At 36.8% G+C, this 23049-nt stretch overlaps 1 protein-coding gene across 5 annotated transcripts in view; it reads right to left on the bottom strand.

Annotated features, from left to right (window-relative positions):
- SCAF8 (SR-related CTD associated factor 8) overlaps window positions 1-23049 on the bottom strand; it is a 150477-nt gene that overhangs the window by 81598 nt on the left and 45830 nt on the right. For 2 of the 5 annotated variants that reach the window (XM_050316753.1, XM_050316752.1), the window contains exons 18-20: window positions 22477-22557; window positions 21679-21900; window positions 19328-21041 (exon numbers count right to left, since the gene is read on the bottom strand). In XM_050316753.1, coding sequence (XP_050172710.1) covers window positions 19342-21041; window positions 21679-21900; window positions 22477-22557 — 2003 coding nt within the window. In that variant the 3' untranslated portion in view covers window positions 19328-19341. Of the gene's footprint in view, window positions 1-15086; window positions 16061-18640; window positions 21042-21678; window positions 21901-22476; window positions 22558-23049 lie in introns of those variants that run through there. The other 3 variants (XM_050316751.1, XM_050316755.1, XM_050316754.1) reach the window with 2 other exon arrangements.

The following is a 23049-nucleotide window of genomic DNA, read 5'->3' as shown; positions in this document are numbered from 1 at the left end:
TCAGAGGATTAAACTCCTTCATGTGAAATATTCTGAAATTCACCAAAGGTGACTCCATCAAGTAAGAGCTTGCTGCAAGAAGGGTAGATTCTGTGTAACATTTTCCTAACTTTTAATATGAAACTTTGAATAATCAACTCAGTTTCACGGAATGTAAGGTTTCTAAAAATATTTGAATAACATTTCACATTCTAGGATAGAAAAAATGTTTTCATTAGAGAAACAAAACAATCTCACAAGCTCATTCTACACTGAACCATAATGTTAGGAATTCAGAAAACTAGAACTGAGCAAAAGGACAAACTAGTAGTGTGTTTTAACATATTAGACTTTAAAACTTGTCACTGCTTTATCAATCATGCTTACAACTAAGGAAGTAAACGATCAAGTTTATGTAAGTGTTGTTACATTATTTTCTGTTTCTTCATATTTGCCTTATTTGTTCCTTTTCTTTTCGACACTATTGCAATGATACTCACACATGTGCTTTAAATGTAAGCACATCCAGTTGTTCTAATCAGACTAGTCATATTTTATGTGTTTTGCTGGATCAGTATCTAGATTCTTAAATTTCATTTTAACCATAAAAAGGAGTGGTAAGTCAATGGGGAAAGCAGTTCAATCCCCTTTTCAAAGTGTTAACGAGAAATCAAAAGCATTTATTATTATACCAGTTAAAGCACTGCAAAGTGACTAAATGAGCACTCTCACAGTTTCACAGAGATTATCACAGAATATTCTGAGTTGGATGGAACCCACAAGGATCATCGAATCCAACTCTTAAGTGAATGGCCTGTACAGGGATCAAAACTTCTACCTTGGCGTTATTAGCACCATGCTCTAACCAAATGCATGATTATGTTTCTAATAGACATATTCCAATGGATTATTTTTATGCTATCTCTTTTTGGCAGCATTGCCCTTCAACCTCTTCAAATGCGTTTTGATCCTGAAGACTGTCAAGGATAAAATAAAAGGGCAGAAAAGAAGGCAGGAGAGCTTTAAATTACACATCCTATGCAAGTAATGTTTAATTATTGCTTTCAGATAGTCACTACTGAGACCTTAGATACAAAAAGCAAACGTGCAATCAATAGCTACCAAACAAGCATCCATCCTATCCACTTACACAGAAGGCAACAGGAAAAAACATGCTATCTGCTCTGTAATAGTAGCATAATTTGAACTGTCAGGAACTGGTCATAAATCTTCATAAATCGACCTGCCCCCTCATAAGGAATGGTCTAATACTTTTGAAACCATCTTTACTAGGGGAGAATCTAATCTAACTGTAAACACTTGATTTGGACTACATTCTACTGTAAGGTTATTTTCCTATCTACATGTTTATATACTTGGGCAGCGTATTTTTTTTCTTATTATTAAAACTAACTTCATACTCTTTTGAAACAAGTATGCAGGGTACTGATTGTGAGTCAGAGGTGATTGCTTGGACTCAGCTCTCTGGTCAGTTTGAGGGGCACCTTCCTCACCTTCTCAGGGAGCTGTCTGAGCAGGAGGAGCATCTGCTCCTGACACCAGAGCTGACGATCCCATGTGTCACACTAAATTATCAACTGCTTCATTTGACATCAAGCAGAAATTCGGGAAACAGGTGAGGTAGATATCTTGCCAGTCCGGGGACAACTTTTATCATAACTAAGCCTTCCTCTTCACAGTGGTCTCTGAGTTAATGTAAGTTAGTGTCTCTAGTTGTGTCAGCATTAAATATTTAAGTATGTTTTAGAGGGACCTGGATAGGCTGGAGAGTTGGGCCGATTCCAACGAGCTGAAGTTCAACAAGGCCAAGTGCCGGCTCCTGCACTTTGGCCACAACAACCCCTGCAGCGCTACAGGCTGGGCACAGAGTGGCAGGAGAGTAACCAGGCAGAAAGGGACCTGGAAGTTTGGATTGACAGGAAGCTGAACATGAGCCAGCAGTGTGCCCAGGTGGCCAAGAAGGCCAATGGCATCTGGGCCTGTATCAGGAATGGTGTGGCCAGCAGGAGCAGGGAAGTGATCCTTCCCTGTACTCAGCGCTGGTGAGGCCACACCTTGAGTATTGTATTCAGTTCTGGGGCCCTCAGTTCAGGAAGGATATTGAGGTGCTGGAGCAGGTCCAGAGAAGAGCAACCAGGCTGGTGAAGGGACTTGAGCGCAAGTCCTGTGAGGACAGGCTGAGAGAGCTGGGGTTGTTTAGCCTGGAGGAGGCTCAGGGGAGACCTCATCACTCTCTACAACTACCTGAGAGGAGGTTGTAGCCAGGTGGGGGTCGGTATCTTCTCCCAGGCAACCAGCAGTAGGACAAGAGGGCACGGGCTTAAGCTCTGTCAGGGGAGGTTTAGGTTGAATATTAGAAAGAAGTTCTTTACAGAAGGAGTGATCAGGCATTGGAATGACCTGCCCAGAGAGGTGCTGGATTCACCATCCCACACAAAAGCTTAAATTTGCAGAATAACAGTGCAAATTAGGAACATTTTGTAGAAGACATGCACAGCTCTTGCTCTCAAGATCTTTTCCCGTTTCTAGGCAGTAAAAAGTTTGCCACGTTGGAGGTTGAGAATTGGATATAACAATGAGTAATTTTGTTGACTTCTTCCAAATAATACTATGATTTCTCCTGGGCCTCTCAGATTTTTATGAGCATCTTAAAAGAAAACAAGGAAGGCTGTAAAATCAAATGAGAAGCAGCAGTTTTTTCAAGGTTTGTCAAGTTGCCCAAAGCGCTGTTTCTCAGCAGGACGAGTCTGAGATTTTGTTTCATGCAACTCCTTTGGGAGACATCACCTTGCCTTGTTACAGGCATGCCCACTGGTGGATGAGCAACAGTAGGGTGGGTGGCCCATAACCTAATGACATGAGCATGTGAAAAAGGGTTATTTTCTTGATAGTTGAAGTATCGTTAAGAAAGCTGACCTTTCAAAACTGAGAATATTCACCCAGCAGTGTATTCTTCCCCTGGAAAACCCCAAGGAAAGCTTGTACTTTGCTCAGACAGGAACGAGAATTTTCTGCACCCACAGTTACTTGGCCAGCAAAGAGGTGGATAGACAACTTCCTCGTTCCTTCCCACCCCACCACTGCAGCAGCTTGCATTTTCCCAGGACAGCCCATGTACCAAGCAAGGGTGACAGACCTGCTGAGCAGCCAATCCACAGCATGGGCACATGGAACCTCAAGTTGAGCATTTACAGTGACAGTGTAAAAAATGTAAATATAAAATTATCTTTAGAAAGACTGTTTAAGTTGAAATTAATTTTTGTTAAAGTTTTTTTGTTGTTTAAATCAGAAAAAAGAGTATTTGGTTAATATGTTTAATCTAGGTTTTAATCTGTAATTTTTGTTGTTTGTTTTGTGGTTTTTTTCCTGCAGCTAGGTTTACTCTTACTAAAATGAATTAAATAGAACCATTATACTTTCTGCTGAGAGGATATAGTATATCAACATAAATTTGTTTAGCAATGATATAGTTTAATATATATTCACATCTTGATTTCTTATTAAGAGAATTATAGATATTATGTATCCTATTTTCAAGGTGACAATTTTTAGTTATTTTCAATTCTCACCCCTGGAATCTAAAAACAGTCATTATTTGTAAACAATATTTGAAGATCTAATCAATTTTTTTGCTTTGTAGTTACTTTAGCAAAGAGATTTGTCTTTTGCTTTACACAGGCAACACAATTTTCTTTGGTACACCCACAAATATTCCTTCATCTGCCATGATAAAAACTGCAAAAATGCCTCTTTCCTACTGTTTAGGAGAAACTAGGTTTTCTGTTAAGAGATACAATGAGAAAAATCTACTAGCTTGATTTTTTAAGCAACAGCTTTAAAAAACAATGCACTGAATCTGTGTTTGATGAAACATCCATGTAAAAAGTGGAAATGTATTTATACTATGAAAGCCCAAAGAGGTATAAACCAAAATTCTCCTTTATGTCTTTCCTCTAATTCACAGTAAAGAACATAACTTAATCCATACTCTGTAGCTGCAGAGAATGCTACAATCACATTGTTCTTGAATACAGAGAAAAGATATTCACTATAGTATGAGGGAGGAAAGAAGAAACTAAAACTTCTGAAAGACCTTATTAAAGAAATTAATAAAAACTTTAGGAAGGTTATCACATGAAAATCTCTAGTTTTATGCATTTCCTTTCACATTTTAACATTGTAAGAGTAAACCCATGGCTTGCTCTTAATGCACTGAGTACAAATCAATGTGAAAAAACTAAAATACAAAATCTAGCTACTATTCCAGGGTATTGAAGGTAACTCTGGACTAAGGAAAACAATGTAGATTCAATGCCCTCATGAAGGCAAACGTCATCTGACCCAAACTGTACTCAAACTAAAATTATTAAAAATGAGATTAAAGATTTTAGGAAAGTAAAGCAGAGCTCAAATCATTTGGTTCTTTTGATGCAAATCTTCTTTCATCATCTCCCAGTCACTGGAAGCCGGTATAAATGAGACTGATGGTAAGTGGGTAGGAATAATGTTACACTTCAAACCTACTGATAGTAGACAACCGGAGTAACCAGATGTTACATGAGTAACCAGATGTTACATTCCCCCACAGAAAACATCCTGTTCTATAAGAACAATCATGTGATGTCAGAGACATCACAGGCTTTAGCTACCTCACTGGCATCTGAGCATTCCCTGAGGCAGAAACTGTGTTTATCTGGAAAAGAAAGTATTGCTCAAATCATACACATAATAAGCTGCTTAAGTAACTGTTTTCCAGACTGTGTTCCAAGATGCCAATGGACTACGGTTTAGAGTGAGGAAAGAAGTACCTATGGAAAGCAAACTCCAACACAAGGAGGGTGAAGTCTTAAAATTAATGTGACCTATAAGCTTTAAAACGTTTTGAGGGATCTCAGCAGGCTGAAGAAGTTTCAAAATTTGAGTCTACACCAGCTATCTAAATCCAAATGGTTTTTCTAGGACTGGTTTGACATTTTCCTACCTCTACAAGAACAATAAGCTGTGAAGTGATGTCTACAAATTTATAACAAAAGGTTTTCAGGTATCTAGAGTTTTGCCTTTTTGTTTTCACATAAGAACTACAAAAATAAGACTCAACTGAAATGATGAAAGTTTGTTCTTATAAGCAATAATACAAATATCTTTTTTTTAAAGCTCTGAGATCCAACATAAGACATTTCATTACAGCGTACCTCAGCCAGAAATGAACTCAACTTGCCAGAAATAAGCAAAAATCAAGCTGTATTTGACATAATGATCTTGATTCCAACAAGATGCTGGAAAAACAAGATGTTTTTGAAAAGAGGTACGAACAGGAGTAAATTACAAAGCAGAAACATCTTAACAGGAAACAAGAGCTAATGAGTGTATTTCAGTGATTTAGGGAAGGCTAGTTCACAGAATTAGGCACTAATTCCAATAATCAAGCATTAGAAACTCAGAAACCCAGGCATAAAGGGAAAATTAAACACAGAAGTGCTTCACTGTGGGACCAAAAAATCCTTCAAAGTGGTACTATGCAACTGTATCACACTGATGATAAATTGACATTAACATTTACATTGTGAAACTAAACTACAGATTGTTTTTTCCCTCCTTTCCTTAAGATAATTTTACAGAAATTATATTAAGGCCACTTGGGTGCCAGAGCTATATGATCCTACATGTTAAACTTTTAAGATGCCTTTCATGTTGTAGAAAATAGTACCTGTGATGTATTTTACATTAAGCTATTGAAACTATATATAAAATGGACTCATGTTTTCAATATACTCAAAGTAGTGAATGCTATTATTAAATACCAATACATAAATAAATAATTTTCATGTTTTATGACATATTTACTATCGCAATGAATTTATTGTCAAAATAGTACATAAAGACAATGTTTTCATTAAAAAATCTCTCAGGCGAGTGTAGCAAAATAAATACTACCCATTTTGAGCAAATATGTAAGTGATTAAAGAAAAGGACTGTCCTATTCATTGGATTCAATCACATACATAACCAAACACTATGCAAAAATTTTAAAGTGTTCATAGTATTTCTCACAGGCTGGTTTGTCTTTGAAAATGTAGGATTAGAGCTATTTTCCCACTTCTGAATGGTTGCAATCGGTAGGATATGCAGATGGACATCAAAACCAAGACATAAATGGGATGTACTAAGAAATGCTGCAACAACTGTCAAGGAACAGAGAGACATCTGCAGCCCTGCCAAGAGGCAGGAGACGGCAGCCAGGGTAAGGGGAATTCCCTGTCAGAGAGAAAGGATTTGAATTTCTTCATGTGAAAAAAATATATTCTAAAGATAATCCTGGAGCTGGACTACATGATCCTTGTGAGTCCCTTCCAACTCTGAATATTCTAAGATTCTATAATTTTCTACAATGCAAAGCAGACTCCCTCAGCTCCCTTTCTTAACTGAGCTCTCCTGTTTCTCTGATGAATAAAACAAAAAGTGTTTCAGGATTAAGCAGAGCAGAAGCACTCTGGCAAAAAAGAACCCAGGACTTCTAAAAATGAACAAACATTCAAAAGTTATCTAAGTCCTTGAACTATTCTGTAATTGGCAGGATAAGACAGAAACTGGGAGTTAGCAGGCAACACTTCCTGGTGATAGAGGGCAGGGAGGGTGGAAGCCATTAACAGGGCCTCTGTATTAACACAGGTTAGTGTCAGGAGTGTTTTTGTTATTATCAGTCAAAAATGCATAGAACTATGTAAGCATCCACAATAAACAACTAAGATTCACAAACATTTCTCGAAGCAGGCTTTGGTCTGTAGAAACGACTGTGTAATCCCTATTAATTATAGCAAGTGTTTAAAGTGTAGGAAGTTGCGTATTAACCCAAGCCTCCCATAGAACAGAGGGGGAAACTACGCCTATTGAGCATGTATGCACGTGAACTGAATGGAACAGCGCACTGAATTCAGCACAAGAGTGAATTCTCCTGAGAATCCTATTCCAGATATACGGTACTTCACCTGAACAGGGCTTAAAGCAGCAGCGCTCTGGTTTCCACAGAGACACATCACAGTGGGCTGTGAAGAAACAGCCACGACAACACATATTCTGTGCACCCTCTACTGGTTTCACAGCAGCAAGCCACGGGGCTTGGGAAATAAATTTAATGAAGTAAAAGCAAAATCCAGGAAAGGACAGCCATCTTAGCTACAAGCAAGAGTAAAAGGAAATGTCGAGATTACTTTCAAAAATTAAAATACCTGCAAAACCTTTTAAATTGGAAACTACAAAAAGAAAATTCATTACTCATAATGACCCTTGCTCAAAGATATTCATTGCAGGTTGCAAATTACTGGCCCTGTGTTTCTATAGAAGCTTCTTAATAGTTGCTTACGTCTGCTTGCACTTTTCAAAAAGACTTTAAAATAAGCATTTGTTAGATCTCAGTCTTCTGTTCTTTTTCAAGAGGACAAGTCACACAGACTAAACTCAGAGATCTTAGTAAAGAAGCTGAAGTCAAAAGTAAGCCAAATATTTTCCTACCAACTATTTCAGCTGTTTCTTATTATAGTTTCTATCAAACTAGGAAACACACTACTCTCATAAACATAACATTCAGCATTTCTTGTTTTCAGAATCACTTTTTTCCCTTTAACGTAACTGTTATAAACATCATGGCTAACAATAGTAATTTCTTCTTAGTTTACAAGACTCTTCAGGACTGTTGACAAGGTTACATGTGAACCTCCATCGTCTGCAAAGCTGACATAACTAAAACTCCTGCATGTTTGAAATTATCAAAATCAAAAGCAAAACAAAATGCCAAAGGATAACAGTATTAACCCTTAACTGCATTCAGCTAGTTTGGCATCAATCCTACATTATAACCAAGTGAAGACATATAAACCCCAGTAAACTCACTTAACAGCTCTCACAAACCCTTCAATTTCACAGTTCTTCAAAACTACAGTAACCTCCCTTTGGTCACTAATACCTAAATACTTAAGAAAGAAATATCAAATCTTAAAAAAAAAAAAAAAACAAAAACAAAGGTTTGTTGCATCAGTACCAAAATCAGCAAGTGCTTAGAAAATTTTTCACACCATGCAACATTTTGTACCTCTGTGAGCTGTACCATTTAATTTTCACAAAAAGAGAGAATCTTGAAAGAAAAATCCCACAATATTGTGCTACTTGACACTTGCTACTGCTTATGGATTTGGTTACAAAAGCGTTCATGATTTTAGAGTGCAGAATAAAATACTTTATCGATAACCACATGTAAGGTGACTGAGCTTCAAAGATCTCTCCTGTTCTTGCATACAATTCACTCCTCAGTCCCACTAGAAAAGCTTTCCCAGTTCTTGTGCTATTCTGCTGTTGCTTGGCTGCTCGTTTTTGCATCCTCCTCCAAGTCCATTTTGTTGTGATACAATCAGATGGAAATAAATACAGAAAACATAATTTTTTAGAGAAGAAAGTTAATGAAGTACTAAAGTATTTTTTTCAAGGAACACATTGTACACAGAACCAATGTACAGGGATATAGGATACAAAGAACAAAGATAAAAGAATAAGAAGAAAATAATTCAAATTTCTTATACTGCAGGCTGTACAGGCAGAAAACCTGTGTTCATTTAAAGAAATAGCATGCTCCAAGAAATATCTGTTAAATTTGTTAAATTTTTCATCAATTGAAAGCAACAAATTTAATGGTACTGATATAGAGTACAGGAACCTCACCATATCTGTCAGCAGGGGCTATGAACTCCTCTCACCCCTTTTGACTTCATTTAGCTCTATTTTATGCAGGAGAGAATTAAATAGTGGAAGGGCAATAGTGCTTTGTTTTTGAAGAAGCAACAGAAAAAGGCACATGTGAAAGGGGGCATTTGCCACATGTCACAGACGAGACCTGGCAATGCCCCAAATCTGTGTACTGCACCGGTGCTAGGAGGGCTTAGAGCTTTGTTTGGTATTTCAAGTGTTTGGAACAAACACGTCAGAAGTGGCCAGACTTCACAAAAGAGATAACCAGATACTGGCTTTGTAGTTCATAAAAGGTCTCTGCATTCCAGTACAGATGATAGTTAACAAGGGGAGCATCTCAGCTGCTATTCTCCTCTTCCTATATAATCCTGGGGCTTGCTGCAAAGAAGGGCTCAAAAACTGGACATGGTGTCCTGGAAGGGCAGGGTCACTCTTTTCGCATGCTCCTCTTGCTGCACATAACCTCAGAAGCTGCTCTTTGCAGAAAGTGTCAGTATATTTTGGGGACACACTGGACCTCTTAATAAGGTGAGAAAGCAGGCTGTAATGGCTGGCTGGACACCACTGCTCTATGTAGGTGGGAAAACCACAGAGGCATAGTAAGAGTACATGGAAACTGCTCCTTCAAAACCCATCAACACTTCACTTTCAGACTGAAGACACAGAAAGCCATGATGTAATAATCACCTTTGAAATGCTCACCACAAAGAGCTTTTGCCGAGGAAAAGACATGAGGGTGAAAATAAAAATTGGGGAAATATTTTGTCACTCCATTGGAGTGCAATTTTGTACCTAAAAAACCCACACCAAATTTCCTATTTCAAACTCTTTAGAAATGGAGAACAATGGCATCTGAAGGATTCAAAAGGCCATGGCAGGAGACCTACAAACATCTTGGTTGTGATGACAATGAGATGTACTACATTTGTGCCAGCTGTTACAAAGCATGGTCAAGGCCGCATGAGGAATGGGAAAGCAGATACAAATGAATGGTGTATTTGAGGTATCAGCCTACCGACAGTGTATCAGAAGGTCAGAACCCTGAAAAGTTTCAGAATTTAACTCTTGGCCTTTTCCCAGCAAGTGAGACCTTGAAGCAGTCATCACATGTCTATAGGATCTTCAGACACAATTCTGTTTTCCAACAATCCAAACAAGTACCTACAGTGCTGTAATAATCTTTCATCTTGTTTGTAGCTAGGTTCCCTTCAAGTAGAGGACCCAGTTCACAAATCTGATTTGCCAGCAATTATTATCTTGAGAAACTGTTAGCTTTAAATACCTCTCCTACTTACAAATATCAACCATGAGACAAAGTCCAGTATAAAAAGACTATTCTGTTGCTTCCTGTAGTAATACCGTTTTTGTTGCTCAGGTAGAAAAAACAATCTCGATCCTGGGTGAGCAGGAGCCTTTTGTCTACACAGCTCAAGACTAAACCCCCCTCAAGGTGGACCTCTGCACCAGCAAGGCACACCAGTTTGCCTGGACATATTTGCACTCTCTGTGTTACTTCACAGCCTGAAATGAAAAGCTGTGGTAGGTGTTTTTTCCAGCCAAGTGCCAGGGTACTTCAAGTTTTGCCTGTCACAGTTCACCAGTACATTGTTTTCTATAGCATAAATCTGGGAACCTTTTATTCTCATGTAACAAAATCAAATCACCAACAAGACTGAACCTTTCCTATATATGCAGTAGTATTTTGTTTCACTTTACTTCTAAAAAAATAAGATCCTAACCACCAAATAGTGTAAAAAAAAAAAGGGTACAATCAACCAAATGTTTCATAGTAAGCTAAATTTAGAACCCCAACTTACATTTTTCAATATTAAACTGATTTTTATCAAGTGAAGATGATGTGCACTTAAATCTATATGTGAACACACCCATGTCTAACTTTGACTCCTTTGACACAGCAAGGGTGGAAGATAAACCAAAGCTGCATCAGCTGCAGAAACACCCTTGAGTGTAACATGCATGGCAAAAGGAAAAGTTCCTTCTGAAGTTTGTGTTTCCTTTCATACACTCTAGACTGTATATACTGCAGCTAAGCTTTCCAGAAGCTTCTGTAAAATGGATATATAAACATAAGTTAATAGTTCAACAACAATAAATTTTAATGTATTGTGTGTCTTGTGGTTTGTAGCTCAAGTCAATGCTAGACCGTTACTGTAGGACAAGATGTGTAACTTCAAAGCTGCATTATAAGATGCTTAATAGGTCCCAGTTTAGAAAAAAATTAGCGAGACAAAAGAACAACAAAATTTCTTTAGAAGGGCCTCTAAGAAAATGTAATTTTCAAACAGATAACTTTTTTAAAAAAGCCAATCAGATGGTAAAACAACACATGACTTAAAACCTTTCCAGTTCTTCAGCAGACTGCCTATCCTTAAAATGCTAAAAATATTTAGGAAGTTGCTTTCGCATATTTGTTCCTCTTGGATTTATGTTTGTTTGCTTTAATGTATTAAGATCAGAGACATTTAGAACAAATTCTCCAAGTTGGGAAAAGTGAAATTCTTCATAACTTTCAGATGAGCTTTTGGTTATATTTCTTCATTCTGAACAAGAAAAATCAGAGTATGAAGTGACAAGCTGAGGAATGGAGAAGTGAAATGCAAGACCTTGTCATTCACTAGTGCATGTAAGCATTGCATGGGACAGCTCCTAAAGCTGCTCTAGCTTGTGCATAACTTTCCAAGTTTCATATTAGAGACAGTATAAACTGCTAGAAGGTGTGAAACTGCTATTTCAGTTACATTCTTGAACATGCCAGAACCAGAGTATCATGACAGATATATCTGATTTTGGATAAAAAATTTATTTCCTTTTTTTTTTTTTAACATGTCATCCATTATTTCTAATCTGGTTAATACAGAAATGTAAGAACTTTTTGTTTGAGAAGAAAATATACTGAGGAGAGTTAGGCAGCATGTTCTAAAATGAAGTTAAGAAAACTTTATTAACCTAGTACATTAATTTTTCTTTAAATTCTTTTAAGAAAAAAGTGCTATATAAATAAAACATACCCTTCCAAAAAAGCAGTATGCAGATGAAGAGAAGTAAGCTAGAGGACATCATGGATTCTGAACAAAGAACAGTGACTGTATATTAAAGGGCTGCTCTAAAGTGCTGCAGTGAATAGATCTACTTAGAAGATAAGACCAATGCATTTAACTAGTTTTAATTTGCTTGCCTTCTTTCACTCCCTGAATTTCCTAGCATAGGAGTAAACAAGTATAATGCTGCAATTTTTTCAGACATTTCATACAATCTATTTCACCATACTCTTAGAATCCCAATACAATCTTTATTAGGGCTTCCTGCTCATAAGTCCTTACACAGAGGAACAGAATTTGAAATGAAAAAAGTTATCCCCTAAAAGGCTTTGGCCTTAAAAGCAGTAGAAAAATGAAGGAAACTAGAACCAGATAATCTTCTGCCACCTGCTCCTCTAAAGGTCGCTGAAGAAGAAACTGAGACACTCAAGACAAAGAGTTTGAAATCCTGAATCTAATGAAACAGCCATGTCCCACTGGTAAACAAGTGAGGCAATGTATCACATACTGCTTTAGACTGTTCTCCAAAAACCTTATAATTTTACAAATATTTACACCTTCCTGAGTTTTGTTGAGTGTTTTATTGTTGTTGTTGTTTGGGGAGGGGGGTGTGTGTGTTCATTTTTAATTAAGGTCTGAGTCACATTATGAAAAATGCCCAGGGGTACCTAAAATCTTTGGATGCTTGCTTATTAATTAGTGAACATTTAATCAGAATGCATACATTACCTTTTATTGAATTTAAAAAAGAGAGGTTTATTCATACTTTCTAACTATATTTTTCCTGATTTCAAATTAGACTAACAAGCTCTTGCCTCTGAAAAAACCATTATCTATCTACTGGTTTACATATAGATCCAATCTGTACAGTATTCTGCTAGAATATGCTACTTCATGCCACTTTCCCATTTTCCACAGTGGTTCCAAGCATGAAATGAGGATAGGAGGTGTAAGGCATGTGTAAAGTGTACATGTAGACAATATGCATACAAAACTTAAAAATTACATTTCAATATTTTGTAAAAATAACATTTATCCTAATCACTTGAAAGTTTTACATTCTAATAAAAATAACAGGAGTCTACTCATTTAATCAATTCATATAATTTCAGCCCTCCAAGTTCATATTTTTAATATGGTGGGTTTTGATCAACATAGAATTTGAGCAGATGCCATATTTTGCTTTTAACAAATAAAAGTCCAAATCAATCAGCAAGCAATCACATACTGCTTTAGACTGTTCTCCAAGAACCTTATAATCTTGCAAACATTTACACTTCAAATTTGTTTTCAGTGTTTTATTTTTAATCACAGTAGATGCAATAGACCAACACGGTTCTTAATAGTGAATTACCAATATTGGTAGTCATAGTGGACAAAACATTAATGAGTTCCACAGACTTCTTCAAAGGTATTTCTAATTTGCCATAAGAGAAATTCTGTGATGGAACCACCTCACAAAATGAAGTAGTGCAACCATGTGAAAAAAAAATAAATGAAAATGGACTAGACAAACTAGTGTAACTTCCAGTAAACATTTTTAAAGTTGAGTGTGCACCTAGTATTAATGTATTTACACTACTGAAATCGCAAAGATTTTCTTGAAGAAAATCACTGAACCCAAAATTACATTTTAAATTCTACAGAAAATAATTGATTTTGTTGACATTTTTGTTAGAAGTTTGAAATACATGGTCCTTTTCAGAAGGAAAAAACTTAAGGCACATTTAAAACTGCATTTCACTGCATTGCTGATTGAGATATGATTACCTCAGAAACAGTATAAATCTGAAGTATTTTTTTCCTTGATTAACTGAAGTGACAATGAGAGAGCTTCCTTTAACTAGACAAAGGCGGATGCATTTTTAGAAACAACTTTACACACTGAGAATATTTCTACTTAATTCCTGCTGTTGTTAGGAATTATTTATAACATGATCTCTCTTCAGTGTGGAAGTGACATTCAGATCCAAAGCCCCTGCAACTATAGCTTACGTGAATCCTACCAATCTGCATCTGAGTTAGCAATTCTACATCCATTTAGTACTCTTCACCTATTAAGGATATTTTGCACTGGCCTGCAGACAATTATAATGGCCTAGTACACAAATCAATATGGCTGTGAAGTTCACCCTACTTTTAGAAACACATCGAGTCATCTACCTTAAAGAATCTCACAATTTCCAAGCATTTCAACAGAAAGCTGGGTACATGCTAATGCGAACACATATCCATTACGACACACATACGTACACAGAATATCTTTCAAGAGGTAAATTGCAGCATTAAAGCATTAAATCAGGCAGGAAAAAATTTCAACTAATCTATTTAGAAATTAAAATACTCTCTGACCAGATTAATTTTTTTGCAAAGTTCCTTGTCTGAGGGTATTAGTATGATTTTATCTGATAAGAAAACTGAAAATCAGCACTAACAAGTTAATTTCAAAAGAAAAATGACAAAGTATAGACTAAGATTAGCAAACCAGTGACACCACTACTATCACTGTCACTATGCAAGTGCTGAAATGTGTATTTTAAACTCTTCAAGAGACCAGACACATTAATCTTCAACTGCACAACATAAAAGCCTCTTGATTTTTAAGACTGCTCAGACCACTAGCCCCATCCTCCCTCTAGTCTTTGGTAGCAGAACATCTAAAAGATACTAAGAGCACGATATTCAATGAGACTACCCTTTCTCACAGAGTTAGTGCAACACAGAAAGGACTACAGAAATGAGATTAAAGAGATGTCATGCATTTTGCTTTCAGCAGCTCTTCTTGACTATGAAATATCATGTACATACATTAATAAAATTATGTTTATTGCATATTCAAAGAACTTGTATGGACTAAGTGGTGCAAACAACATCACTAAGAAAACTCTTCAAGGAAAAATGTAGGACTAGTTATAATTAAGAAAGTCTTGCAATACAACAGTCTCTTCGCCACTGCAAAGTTTCTGCTGATGCAAAATTACTAGTAAAGCAAAATGATGGGAAGATGCTTTTGTCATTCTTGCTCAAATAAGCAGCTTCAAATTAAAAAAGAACATCCTGTCTTTACACCTTTTAAATCAGTTATCTACATCAGTACATGGCTTCACAGCACATGCTTACTTGAGAAAGTTTAATACTTGAAAGGAAAATGTGTCTACTAAAAATTGAAAGGAATCAGCAGATGTCACAATGGGGAAAGAAAGATAATTTCATTACCTGAATCAACAACAACAAAAAAGGGAAAGAAAAATTCTTTAATAATGTGAATTAACAATAGGAAAAAATAGTCATAGTTACTCTTGATGACTCCTGATACTCTGAATAGATTTTAAAATTATGAAGCTGGAGTATGACATTTTACAAGGGCATGTAGTGACAGGACAAGGGGCAATGGTTTTAAACTGAAAGAGAGCAGGTTGAGATGAGAGAGCAGGAAGAAATTCTTCACTGTGAGGGTGGTGAAGCCCTGGAACAGGCTGCTCAAAGAAGCTGTGGATGCCCCATCACTAGAAGTGTTCATGGCCAGGCTGGATGGGGTTTTGAACAACCTGGTCTAGTGGAAGATGGCAGGGGGGTTGAAACTGGATGATCTTTAAGGTCCTGTCCAACTCAAACCATTCCATGACTCTGTCTGTTCAGCTCCCACTATCAAGTGATGAAAAAGTCACCCTTAGTATTATTATCATCATATTATTTTCAAACACCTAAAAAGACAGAGAATGAAATTTAGGAACCATTTCTATCAGTTTTAAATCAAACTGCCCAAAGATTTGAGTTCAGAGAACATGAGTCAAGAAAGTGAGTACTTTCAGTGTTGACCAACACAACATATCCTTGCACATGTTCAAAACCGCCGAAACCATATTTTGAGACTTCTGCAGTAAATTGTCTTATCTCATAAATACTTTCTACTGATGGTTTATTTGATAATTTTCCAACTGTGCTTAAGTAATGTCTGTGCATGCTACACTCCAGGTTTGATTACAGTACTCCTATCTTGATCTATTCTGGTTAAGAATAAATCACTGAACTGGCTGTAAGTATGGTAGAGTGCTCTACTGAAGCAAAGGAATCTAACAGATTCTATTCCCTTGAGTCTGTAATAAAAGGAAGCACTACATATAAAAAAGAAACTGTACCGATATTTCACAGAAAAAGGCTTCAGCAAAGAAGTCATGTCCTTTTAGCAAATGAAGGCTAAGTTTCATCTTTCCAGATGTAGCATTCTTCTCAAATGCAGTACAATGAAAGATCAGGTTCACAGCCTGTTTAAAATGGTAAATACATCAAATAACTTACTAATGCATAAGGCTTTTAAGAAAATGTGCATGCCTAAATAATACACTGTGCTGCCCGCAAAGTTACCTGAAATATTTTTAATTATGCATGTCACCTATATGAATTGTAAATGAAATTCTTCATTTGCTAGAATAAGAAACCTTTCATCACTACAAGGAAGCTTTTAACAGGTCTAAGCCAGAACTACTGCCCAAATGCCTGGCTCCCATCTTTCTTCTGTCTCATTTTTACTCTTTCCTTTGCATCAGCAGAAATTACATGTCACTCTCATGAACGACATCAAAGAATTGGTCTGGATCTCATGACAGTTCCTTTCAGTGTATGTGTTGGCTTATGATGGCTTAAATCCACAGTGAAAAAGGAAAGTCTTTCCTCTAGCTCTGACAGATTTAAAACTTCCTACTGGCAACATAAAAAGACCATACTGTTTTTCTAATATTAAGTCCCTTCTGAGTTTGTAAATATGGCTGGTTTTGGTAATATTTGCCTGTATGCTACAGTAACAAAACAAGACTAGAACAGTTCTAGCTGTGAACATGATGCAACTGAAGACCAACAAACTTTTATTCTACAAAAAAAAAGTTGTTAAAAATTGATGGTGTAACACATATGTACAGTAGCCAATTTATTGATGTTTGAAAGATATTAACAAAGATCACAGATTCATTAAATACATTGTTCTATACCACTACCAACCAAATTGTTTAACATCTCTCACTTGGTAATTTACCTGAATCATACCTATGAGCAACTTGGCATACTGCCAGTCCCAGTTTAGAAAAAGAACAACAGATTAACTTTTAGTTTTAGAGAGGCATTTACCAAAATGTTTAAAAAGTAAAGCTACTGCCAATATGTGTTTGATTTTGAGTATTTACCTACGTGGTCTGTGACTGAAGCCTTTTCAAACTGCACATATTAAAATGAAGTAAACATCCCTTAAGTTCCTAAAATATCCTTAGAGCTATTTTAAGCTTTTGGACTTTGACACAATCATATCTGCCTGACCAGAATACTACTAGCAGGTGGTGCAGGAACATCGGTCAAGGTCTTTGAGTCAGAGTCTGCCCATGAAGGTACATTTACCTTAAACATTGTTCATCTCAACTCCTGAGACACGTTCTGGTAATAAACACATCAGCAAGGTTCATTACAAAGCAATTGTTATTTAATGCATACCTAATGACTACTACTTGCACAACAGATAATAATTCATTCAAGTCCACTCTTTTAAAGGGCTACCTTCATTAAGCTGGCTGAATAAAAGTCCCTGTAATTGAAAAACTGAACCATGACACAGCATGAAAAATACCCCACCTCCCAGAGGAAGAGGACAACATGCACATGTGTAACTTGCTTCTAGGTTCAAAGGCATGCTAATGCTTTACACTCAAATGATGTTTTCATACTTTCACCCCTTTGAGGAAAGTAGATGGGGAATTAAAACTTGCATGTTAATGCTTTAATGTTAAAGATCAAAATTCAAATCTCAGCTAAAAATGTTTCTACTACCAAAGGGGCATTTATGTAACAGAATCTACCCCTGGACCTTTTTATGCAAGAGAAAAACAACTTTCTTAAAACTGAGTGAAAGGATGCTTTCAGACACTGAATTTTAACAAAAGTTATGTTGAAAGAAGTTGGTGAAATGCACTTGAATGGAATAAATTGAAAATCTGACATCATCCTACAGTCAAATCTTTCACCACCAATTGAAAAAGGATACACAATCAGCAAAGTAGGTGAAACAGGAGAGAATAGCACTACTAATTTACCTAAGGAACCAATTCATCTCAGCAATTTAAAAAGAGGTTCAACTTCAATGTTATTTCATCAAAACACAAAGCCCTCCTTATTTCTATTAGAAACATGTCAGGTTTTTAGACCAACAACAGCTTTTTACTTTTTGTGCAACATTTCTGGACTTTGAGTCACTAAAAACAAATAACCACAAAGTACTCGAACACTACCACTATCTATCCAGAACACCAAATACATTACAAAATAAGACAATGCAAATATTTGCTTAAGTTTTGGCTTCATGCATATCTGCATTTTAAAAAGTAAGCTAAAATCCTACTGTATATTCTTACAGTATATAATGTTCCACCTTCTAGAAGTAGTAAGAACATTGTAATAATGAGCATGAGCAGGTAAATACAAGCTTGACATTACTGCAGTGAGATAAGTTTTATCTTACTACCTAAAGAAGGTGAAAGGCAAATTTTCACAATCTAGTTTCATTTCAATTTTATTGAATTACCTACAACATTCTGTGAGTGCCTGCACATACACAGGCACGCACAGAAAAAGTGGTATCTACAAACAGTTTACACAGATATTTACATACATGTTATTCACATAAACTAATATGACTGCATGATTTTTGTTGTAAAAACCGTATCCTTCTTGCACATATAACTGTTGCATTGGTTTTACAAAAGTAATATAAACCTTTTGCAACAACTAGCTAAGCACATATCATAGCTGATTCCAAGTTTTTAGAGCTTGCAGATTTTTAAAAAAATACAATACCTAGAACACTGTTATCAAACAAATATGCTTTATTGGCATCTAAAAACAAAATGCACCCAACATTAAAATGTACTTTTTCATTTTTTTAAACCCACTGCAGTACGAGGAACAAATCACAAACACTTACTTTAGAGAAAACAGAGACTATAGTGTAGATTTTACAAAATCACTTTTAATCTCTGTGTTATGCTCCTTAAATAACATGGGCCATTTCTTTTTCTGCCGAATTGTAGGAACATAAAATATCACAGCTTTGTCTATACTTTAAAATTCTGCAGCAGCCTAAAAACACAGACAAGATACACCAGCACCTGTTTTCAAGTATAACAATTTCGACAGCCAGCCTAAGGGTAGTATCTAAAAATTCCACTTTCTTCCATAGGAAGTCTTTGTTTGACAAGCTGTTAATTACCTTTGTGAAATTAAAAGCAAGTGGGGGCAAGTTTATGCTTTACCAGAGAAATAAAATAAAATTAAAAAAAAAAAAAAGACAAAAACAACCCCAAAAAAAAGCGTTTACCTACCATGTTCAAATTAAGAACAGTGTTCTATACAAGTCAGTTGTACAGTTATTTAAGTGAAAGATGAACATGAACATCGATTAACTTAATTCTGGCAGACAAAAGTGAACTGCTACGGTCCAGTCAGCCATTTATCTATTACAGAGAGATGACAACTTTACAAAAGGTATCTTTTACCTACTGAGTGATGATTATGTCCCCTCAGTTTCTGTGCTTTCTACCACTGGTTCACTCTCTATATCAGCTTCTGTGTCACTCTTCTCTTTGTTTATCTCGACGGAAGATGTCAGTTTGTCATAAAGTTCTGGATCATCCTGCACCTGTGCAGTTGGTGGCTGACTTTCTGTCTCTGTATTTTCACCATTTACCTGGGGCATATTATCAGCTTTGCGTTGAGAAGTGGCCCCATCAAAATATTCAAAAACCCGTGGATGTGGAGGGGGGATCCAGTTGTTTGACATTCTGTCTCTTCCAAACCTGTTCCCATTAATTTCTCTGCAAAAATTAAAATCTCTGTCATCCCTATCCCTCTGTCTTTCCCAGGGTCTTCTGCGGTCATCAAAATCTCTGTGAGCATCTTGTTCAAATCCTCTATTCCAACTGGGACCACTTCTACTATCAAACCTATAGTTTACATGCCGAAACCTCTCTCTGTCTTCATGGAAGCCTTTAGGGCCACCATAAATAGGGAAGGCGTGGTGCTCTCTTTCATCATAATCTCCTCTCTGACCCCAGTGCTTGTCTGAATTGAAACCAAAATGCTCTCTTCGACCAAGGTTATCCATACCTGGTCTTCCAAAGTTTTCTCTCATGTCTATATGGGGTCTTGGAAAGTGTTCTCTTCCATCTACTGGAGGCCTTCCTATACCCTCTCTTGGATCAACTGGTGGTCGTCCAACAGGATCTCTGACATCCACTGGAGACGGTCTGTTAAGAGTATCTCGGTTTTCTACTGGAGGAAAGCGATAATCTCTGTCTCCCTCCTGTTGAATGTTATCGCCTCCAAGCGGTAGTCTTTTCTCTGCATTAGAAATGTTATCGATATTTTGCCTTCCTGGTGTTCCAAAAGGTCTTTCAGTTTGATTAAAAATATCTCCTGGAGGAAAAGGACCTCGAGGTGGTGGGTGAAGAGATGGATCAAGGATTGCAGGAGGAGGAATAGTACGCTGTGGTGGCATTCCCGGCTGCATTAATGGAAACCTTGGTCCAGGAGAATGGGGCATTAGGCCTGGACGGATATCTATAAGAGGCATTCCTGGCATCCTTTGACTACTAATATTTAAATGAGGCATGTTTTGCACTGCAGCTGGATGCTGCATTGCCAGAAGTCCAGAACTACTTGAAATATTTGGTGGTGGCACTCCCATAAGTCCAGAACTACTCGAAACATTGGGTGGTGGCATTATGAGAAGCCCAGAGTTGCTTGAAACACTTGGTGGCTGTACTCCCGCCAGAACTCCTGAGCTGCTTGAGACACTGGGTGGCTGCATTCCTGTTAGAAGGCCAGGGCTGCTTGAGACACTGGGTGGATGCACTCCAGCTAGAAGCCCTGAGCTACTTGAGACATTTGGTGGTGGCACTCCAGCCATAAGTCCAGAGCTACTTGAGACATTAGTTGGCTGAACCCCGCCAGCAAGAGAAGCACTGCTGGAGACAGCAGGTAGTTGCACTCCTCCTGCAAGACCAGAACTGCTAGAAACAGTTGGTGGTTGCACTCCTCCTACAAGTCCAGAGCTGCTTGAAACACTCGGTGGCTGTACTCCTCCTGCAAGTCCAGAGCTACTTGAGACAGCAGGTGGTTGCCCTTCTCCAGTAAGCCCAGAATTGCTTGAGACACTGGGTGGCTGCACTCCTCCAACAAGTCCAGAGCTACTCGAGACATCACTTTGCACTAAAATGCAGCAACAAGAAGGAACAGTTAACAGAAAACAGCAGCGTAACACAGAGCATTCAAAACAAAGTGCAGCTGAATCCATCCTCAGTAAATGCATGCAGTGATGATACTGCTGACAAGGTCTGTCTCAGTTTCTATAACGACCATATTATTGTAATCACATTGGTGATACACAGACATTATGCCACAGAAATTAATGTCTCTACACAATAAAGTATGTACAGCAGCTTAAAACTGAAAACCCCCATGACTATCACCCAATACATACAATGAAAATATTAAAATCTTTGACATAAATCTATAAGTATTATACTATCCTACCCTCTCCTGTTCCTTTCCATTGCCATTTGTGTAATAAAAATGAACTTTTAAGAAGTTGTCTAATGGTTCCCAGTCTCAACTTTCCTTCTTGAGATTAATGAAGAAAAACATTCCTGAGCATAAACTGCTAGAAATCAATGATGACAAAAATGGTTCCCACCGCTACTCCAAATTAAATTCAGAATTATATCCCACCCAGCCCAAAGCTTCCTATTCTGTAGTTATGATTGTAGTGGACTAAGATTTGCAAAAAGTCTCATAAGTATGATGCATCCTGTATGTAATTGTATCAGACAATAAAGGTATTTCTTACCAGATCTATTGTTTTCACTGGAAGAAATCTGAAGGTCCGTAAGATGTGATCCTTTCTCATCTGGTTCTGGTTTGTTGATTGGTAGAGGATTAAAAACACTTCCAGCTGATAGTGTTGGAGTAGCTAGATTGCTAGTAACTGTGCCTACTGGCAGAACAAGGCTAGTAAAAGGAACATCCTTCATTGTCTCTTGTGCAATTGGTAATGGAGGCTGTACTAAAGCTGTAGAGAAATAACAGAAGTGTATCAGAGTGATCATATATTCAAGCCTTCAAGATTAATTTGGAAGAGGTCAGGTTGATAAATCAAAGTAGTGAAATTAATTACCCTTAGTGTTACATTTTTTGTTAATACTTTCTTATCCTCAACCATATTTAGGGGTTTTTTGTTGAGATCATAAGCTGCAGGCAACCTAAGCAATCAGTACTGTAACATATTTTTAAATGTTAAATGAATACAGTCAGAGAGCTAAGTATTATAGATTATTCAGTGACTACACCAAATAGCTCCAGTGACAGATACATTTGTTAGAGACATTCAAATACTGAACTATGCATATAAATAATAAACAATTGGCCGTAACTGTTTCAGTAGCTCCACGTTAAATATAATTTTTCAGTCAACTTTATAAACTCTGTAAATCTTCTTCTCAATGTCTGCTTAAACTAGCTAAACAATAACTTCTGTGTTGCTATTTTCCATTACACAGGAACAACCTGCTTTTGATTAAAAAACAATGAGTATATAAAACAAATAAACTTTTCATGATGCACAAAATATTAGAAGAATCAAACTCACGTGTTGGAACAACTGGTGGGACAACAGGTGGTGGGACAACAGGTGGCGGAACCACAGGTGGAACTGGGGGAGGCATATAACCTGTGTGGAAAAAAATGACAAATAATTACATGCAAATCAAATAGACTTATGCAGTAAAAGACCCCCAGCATTATTTATACTGAAAAGTTGCACCACTACCAAACAAATTAATGGGAAACAAATTAATGTGGTTACTGTATTCAAAATCAATCCTATCTTCACTACAGATGATCTGCATGTGCATCTTTAAAAGTGATTTCTGCCAATAATATCCAAAGAACAATATTAAGAGTTTCAAAATTTTAAAAACCAAGGAGATTGATTTTAAGTACTTTTAAATTTAAATTTTTAGTAAAGTTAAAAAAATTCTACCGTGATTCCTATTCTTGAGAGAATACACTGGTAAAAATAACACCAAGATAGAAGTAAGTAATTTCAATCTATATGAAATTTAAGATTCAAAGGTCAACTCAAACAGCAACCAGTAGCTGACAGAAAACTAAGATGTATACAGAGGCACACAAACTACATATGTTCTTTACATACTCAATT

This window comes from Myiozetetes cayanensis, unplaced genomic scaffold (assembly GCF_022539395.1).
Source record: "Myiozetetes cayanensis isolate MyiCay16 unplaced genomic scaffold, myiCay2020 scf2-11, whole genome shotgun sequence".
NCBI lineage: Eukaryota > Metazoa > Chordata > Aves > Passeriformes > Tyrannidae > Myiozetetes > Myiozetetes cayanensis.
This window is presented reverse-complemented; position numbering and strand designations above follow the sequence as displayed.